Source organism: Cryptotermes secundus, unplaced genomic scaffold (assembly GCF_002891405.2).
Source record: "Cryptotermes secundus unplaced genomic scaffold, Csec_1.0 scaffold244, whole genome shotgun sequence".
Classification (NCBI taxonomy): Eukaryota; Metazoa; Arthropoda; class Insecta; order Blattodea; family Kalotermitidae; genus Cryptotermes; species Cryptotermes secundus.
The window spans coordinates 245,499-251,982 of record NW_019737983.1 but is presented as its reverse complement, the minus strand read 5'-3'; the positions used below and the strand labels follow the sequence as shown (position 1 = coordinate 251,982).

The 6,484-nt window shown below is 35.5% G+C and overlaps 1 protein-coding gene across 1 annotated transcript in view; it reads left to right on the top strand.

The window, feature by feature from the left end:
• Positions 1-570: 570 nt before the first annotated feature.
• The window catches only part of LOC111870579 (ras-related protein Rab-7L1), a 10,259-nt gene continuing 4,345 nt past the window's right edge, over positions 571-6,484 (top strand). The window contains exons 1-3 of the mRNA XM_023862976.2: positions 571-663; positions 3,208-3,411; positions 4,492-4,673. Coding sequence (XP_023718744.1) covers positions 648-663; positions 3,208-3,411; positions 4,492-4,673 — 402 coding nt within the window. The 5' untranslated portion in view covers positions 571-647. The remainder of the gene's footprint in view (positions 664-3,207; positions 3,412-4,491; positions 4,674-6,484) is intronic.

Sequence of the window (6,484 nt, the reverse complement as noted above, 5' to 3'; positions counted from 1 at the left end):
AAAACGAGGAAGAAGACGTAAGAAGATGCTGGATGACCTTGGGGACAGAAGAGGATACTGTCATTTGAAGGAGAAAGCTCTAGATCGCATTAAGTGGAGGAATTGTTTTGGAAGAGACTGTGGACCTGTCGTCTTGACAGACTACTGATGATGATCTTGTATATCATGGCACTCGGGCCGCCTGGGCCCAGTTCAAAGGCGTACTTGAGAAATTCATTAAGGCAAAGATACAAAGGCAACTGAATGGGAAATATATGTGATGTGAGTTTTCTGCCACAGGAGCCATCATGATAAGACACTGGACAAAGCCATATTATGTTAAACATGTAGTAACGTATCTTTCGGTGAACAGGTGCCTCCAAGAGAGGCGCGTGGAAAATCATTGACGGTCATAAACTAGAGTGAACTAGAGCGAACTAGAGAGACTGAATCATTGATGGTACATACGTAAGAAGCCTGTGTACATTAAACTCTCTGTGGTAACGGAGTAAAACCAATAACTTAGTAGACACTTTTCAAGCAATGCAGACTCAGACAATGAAATGGAATGCATCCGCCGCATGATACGCATATAAAGCGTGGCGGTAAAGGACAAGTTGCCATTCGAAGAGAGCTGTAGGAGTATATTGTATTTTCCTGCGATCACAATGACAGAAATGCATGGTAAGTGGAAATTTTTCTTCGTGTAGACCGTGTAGACTTCGTATATAATGATGTATCGTCAAATTTCTGCCATGAACAAATACTGGTTCGCGACCACATTATTTTACCTGCAAATTTAATTTTCAGTATATTCAGTGGGTCCATTATAATCTACTGTACTTGGAACCGACCTTATACATGCTGAGGCATTTCGGTCAAGAGTCTCCATTCAAGAACAGCATGATTTCATTTTAAATGGCTGTGCAGATCGAACTGTGATACTTTCATGTTAAATAACTTTAACTTTTATTTCTTTTATGATAATATAGCACAACCTGTTACAAAAGTGATTACAGATTATTTTTCAAATATTTTTTCTTGATTTTTGGAGAAGAGTTACTGCTTCATTTTTTCTTGATTTTTGGAGAAGAGTTACTGCTTCATTCTCATAATAAGGTTGAGAACTTTTCCTCCATCATTGTTCTTCACAGGCGTTTCTTTACTATGTTCTAATTTTAAACTTAACATTTTCCCAGCGAGTTAAACTGAAATGATCTTTATCTTAGTCATTTAGCTTAAAATAAGCATGAAAAACTCGATATTTTCTTTCTTCATCAGAATATTTCTGATTTGGGGTTTTATTCAGTTGGACATATTGCCTTTCATGTATCTGTATCTTTATTTTAATTCAATTCAGGTTTAATTTATTCTGTTCAACCATATTGGTACAACCACTGGATCTAGAAAAGTAAAAAATACAAGACAGTACAATATTAATATTCAATTCAATTCAATTTTATTTCATCCATGAATCATAATAAATAATGATAAATAAATAAGACTTGCAATCATTAAAAGATTTTGTCCAAAACAATAAAAATAATAGAACACTGTAAATACTGATACTATGATGTTACTATTACCGTCAGAAATACTTTTCTAGTTTTATGCATAAAAAATTCATCCACAGTATAGAAAGAATGCTCATGCAAATACTTTTCAATGATAAAGCTTTTAATAGAACATGCCAAGTCCTTAATGTCAGCTGGAAGTTGGTTATTCCGTAGATCCTTAATGGCTACCAAAGCCTTAACAACTCAATATATATAATGGGCGTCTATTGGATATTTGCACCAACTACAGGTTATAAGCATTTTTTACCAGTAACCTCCATTTCATCTGATAGTATAGGTTGACCACCAACATGTCCAGGTATTTAGTCTGAATTGAAGCTTTTTTTAATGGTGACACAGCAAAGGTGCGCATTTAACAGCAGCTGCCCTGACACCTCTCTGTCTACACCTCTTAAAACCTATGAAATTTCTTCTGAATGTTGAAATTTTTATGCTCTGTTTCCCTCTTAAAATTGTTTTATAATTTCAGGGTACTGTGTCACTTTTCACCCTAACCAATAAATAAAAACCACTTTCATTAGATCTCACTAAGTGGTTGTTTTATCAAAGATAAGATCAGTATAAAATATAACGAAATATTTGCCTGACTACATATTTAAGACTGATAAGATAGTTTGTTTTGTCTCAAACCAAAATATGCTCAGGTGATCGAAACAAAATCGAAGATAATAGGTGGAAGTTCATACAAGGAAGTGCTGTTGAATAAAAAACACTTAGATTATAAATGAGGAGGAAAATGTGTGTTTCATATTAACACAGCTGATAGCCTGAGAATATTTTATTGTGTACTATCAATCATGTCTGGCTCCACATGTCAATATTCTCTGCTTGTCATCCACCTTTCCTTCTCTGCTTCAGAATCTGTTCAGGAAGCAATCCTTGTTAAAATTGACACAAGTTCAAGCCCAGGACCAGAGAAAACAATATCATATCGAATGCAACAGATAATAATTTAGTTTAAGTTTAAATTTAAGTTTAGCAAAATTTTTGGCATAAGCACATCATTGTGGTACATGACCGAACATTACAGGAATTCAAGAATTCGACTATTTTTCAATAACAAGCAATATTGCAACAGAATCTAAATACAATTTGTAGACTCTGCTTCCTTAAAAATAATCTCCTTTTAATTAATTACACTACAAACATTATTCTTGAACTGATAGTACAATTACAATTTATGGACCCAAATTATTTAACAATAATTATGGTATGTTAATATGACATGTATAAGTTTATCTGCAGAGTACAATATATGTTCTAATAGCAAGGATCTTAGCCCATTTTTAAATTGCACATGGTAGTGTAGTTGGTTGAGGCATTTGCTACAACTTGGAAGGTTGCGGATTCAAGCCCTGATGAGGTCATTGGATATTTTTTTCAATTGGCCTAATCCTTCCAGCCACACTATGGCCCTGGGGCTGACACAGCCTCTAACAGAAATGAGTATCAGGAATATTCTTGGAATATTCTTGGGGGTAAAGGGTGGCCGGTGCTTAGGGCTGACAACCTTGCTGCCATCTATGAGCTGACTGTCTAGAAAATGTTGGAACCTCAACATCTCACAACCCTATGGGCCTCCATGGCCTGCTACAGGGATACCTTTACTTTTTTTTTTTTTTTTACTTACTGCAATTAAATATTTTTTCAGGCACATCAACCAGATCTACTGAGAAAGTGTTCAAAGTGCTTATAGTGGGGGATCCATCAGTTGGTAAGACATCCTTTGTGCAACGTTATGTTTATAACACTTTTAACAGACATTACAAAGGGACAGTTGGTGTGGATTTTGCACTAAAGGTACTCCACTGGGCTGATTCGATGACTGTAAAGTTACAACTGTGGGATATTGCTGGTGAGTAATGTGAATAGAAATGTAAAACTGGTTTGTTTTGTGAGATTTGAAGTTGTACAAAGATTAATGTCGTCCTGGATATGATGCTGTGTAGTTTGGTAGTTTAATAGCATTTCAGAGGAACATACTGCTTACAAAGATTAATGTCGTCCTGGATATGATGCTGTGTAGTTTGGTAGTTTAATAGCATTTCAGAGGAACATACTGCTTACAAAGATTAATGTCGTCCTGGATATGATGCTGTGTAGTTTGGTAGTTTAACAGCATTTCAGAGGAACATACTGCTTCCATTTACAGTATGGCTTTAGTTTGGTTTGCTCATTTTTTCATCTTGTTATATAAATGATCACGTTTTCTTTCCATTTCTTATTTTCATATAACTTTCTCATATATGATTAACCCTTTAACTCTCATGCCCTGCCATAGAAATACCTGCTTGAAACACTAAGGCTGCTTGGGATTAATGCATGTGCACAGAAAACCACATTACTTCTTCAGATATCCTTTGAATGACCACAGATATAAGCTCTATGAAAGACTATTCTGTCTTCTAAATGTCAGTCTATCACTAAGTGATTAACAATCAGTTAAACTCTGTCCTAAATATATATGATACAGACATAAGACAATCAAAGAAATATACTGAATTTAAAAATCTTATTGATATGATGTCCTGTTTATGTAATCTTAAATTCTTTTGATATTGTTTGCCATTTCTTAAATGCCACAAGTGGTGATGGCAGTCTGCCAGAACCCCAAAGCCAAATCCCATGCACCAAATGAGAAATATTTTCAGCAGCTAAAATTTTTCTGTAACTACTGCAAATAGGGCCCTTACTTTTTAACCCCTTGTATGAAAAAAAAGAAATGACCATATTTCAAACTAATATACATGGTGTGTTACAACTTAATCAATTGTAACTTCAGCATCAAAGTACAGTACTAATACAAATTTCACCTAACCAGCTAAATGATTTCCATGCACAAAAATCTGTTCATGGTGGTGCAAAGAGTTGTGAATGAATTATAATATTAATTCTTTTTTGAAAATCTACATCAATATTTTCCTTCATTGGACAGGTCAGGAAAAATTCAGCTGGATGACACGAGTGTACTATAAGGACTCAGATGGCTATCTGATCTTGTTTGACTTGTCAAACAAAAACACATTAACTAATGCAATCAAATGGAAAACTGATGTGGATTCATTGTGTACTCGATCAGACGGGAGAAAACTGCCTTGCATCTTAGTAGCAAATAAGGTTCGTACTGGAGGCAAGCAGTCTAACAGTGCTGCTATTGTTGTTACAGTTGTTGTAATTGTCCTTGTCACCATTGTTTTTGGTGGTGATGGGTGATTGGTTCCTGATGAGTGGAGGGAGTCTATTATTGTACCAGTTCACAAGAAGGGTGATAAAACTGACTGTAGTAATTATCGGGGAATATCACTGCTGTCAACTTGATACAAAATTTTATCCAATATTCTTCCCTCAAGGTTAAGTCCATATATAGATGAAATTATTAGCGATTATCAGTGTGGATTTCGACATAACAGATCAACTACAGATCAGATCTTTTGCATTCGTCAGATACTGGAGAAAAAGTGGGAGTACAATGAGACAGTACATCAGTTATTTGTAGACTTCAAGAAAGCCTATGATTCAGTTAGGAGGGAAGTATTGTACAATATTCTGAGAGAGTTTGGGATACCCATGATACTAGTTAAGCTGATTAAAATGTGTGTATATGAAACTTATAGTAAAGTCTGTATAGGTCTGATAAATTTCCTATCCAGAATGGTCTAAGACAAGGAGATGCTTCATCACCACTCCTCTTCAACTCTGCTTTAGAATATACCATTAAGAAGGTCCAGGAAACCCAGGTGGGACTGAAATTAAATGGTACACATCAGCTGTTGGTCTATGCCGATGATGTGAATCTACTGGGTAATAATATAGATGCCATAAAGAAAAACACACAGATTTTAACTGATGCAAGTAAGGAGGTTGGTCTAGAAGTAAACACAGAGAAAACTGAGTATATGTTGCTGTCATGTCACCAAAATGCAGGGCAAAATCATGACATAAAGATAGGCAAAGATGTTTTGAAAATGTGGCACAGTTCAGACGTTTGGGAATGACAATAACAAATCAAGACCTGATGATTAAGGAGGAAATTAAGAAGAGATTGAACTTGGGTAATGCTTGCTACCATTCAGTCCAGAACCTTTTGTCTTCATGTATGCTGTCCTAAAACATTAAAATTAGAATATACAAAAATATAATTTTGCCTCTGATTCTGTATGGGTGTGAAACTTGGTCTCTGACATTAAGGGAGGAACATAGACTGAGGGTGTTTACTTTAAAATTATAACTAAGGATTTTATAAGTGCTAACGTGTGTAACAAAAATAATCTATAAACCAGACAGATATCAACGAAGTAGATGTTGATAATAACAACGAAAGGAACAAAGTGTTTTTTAAATGTTAAATTTTAAACTAAGTGCAGTGTAACAGCAACGTGAGTGTATACACCTGATGATGGCCATTTGAGGCCAAAATATGTAGTGTAAAGGAGAGCAACATCAAGGATATATATATATATTGTTTGCACTTGGGATGGAGTTTGTATTCATTTATCGTATAGTGTGCAACAGGATACTTAAATATAATCTTCTTTTAAGTATCTTTGCTATTATCTTTTCTGTATGTGCAATATGGCTTATTCTGCGATGGTCGCTGCATTTTGTAGCTTTTGTCTTTTTCTTTAAGGCAATCATTGTCACTTCTGTAAAGTCCTTGGGCCACTCCCCAGTTTCATATATGGTGTTTATTAGTTTTGTCAGTGTTTTCAAACCAGCTTCTCCTGGTAACTTAAGCACATCTCCTGTAGCCTTTCCATTCCTCATGTCCTTGATAGCTTTTTCCACCTCACCTTGTAAAATACAGGGTGTCCCAGGAGGAATGTGCCAAACTTCGGGAGGGTGTTCCTTATGTTAAAGTATGCCGATATAACCCAAAACACCTATGTCCAAAGTTGAACGGTTACGGAGATAATGGCCCAAGTGTGGTC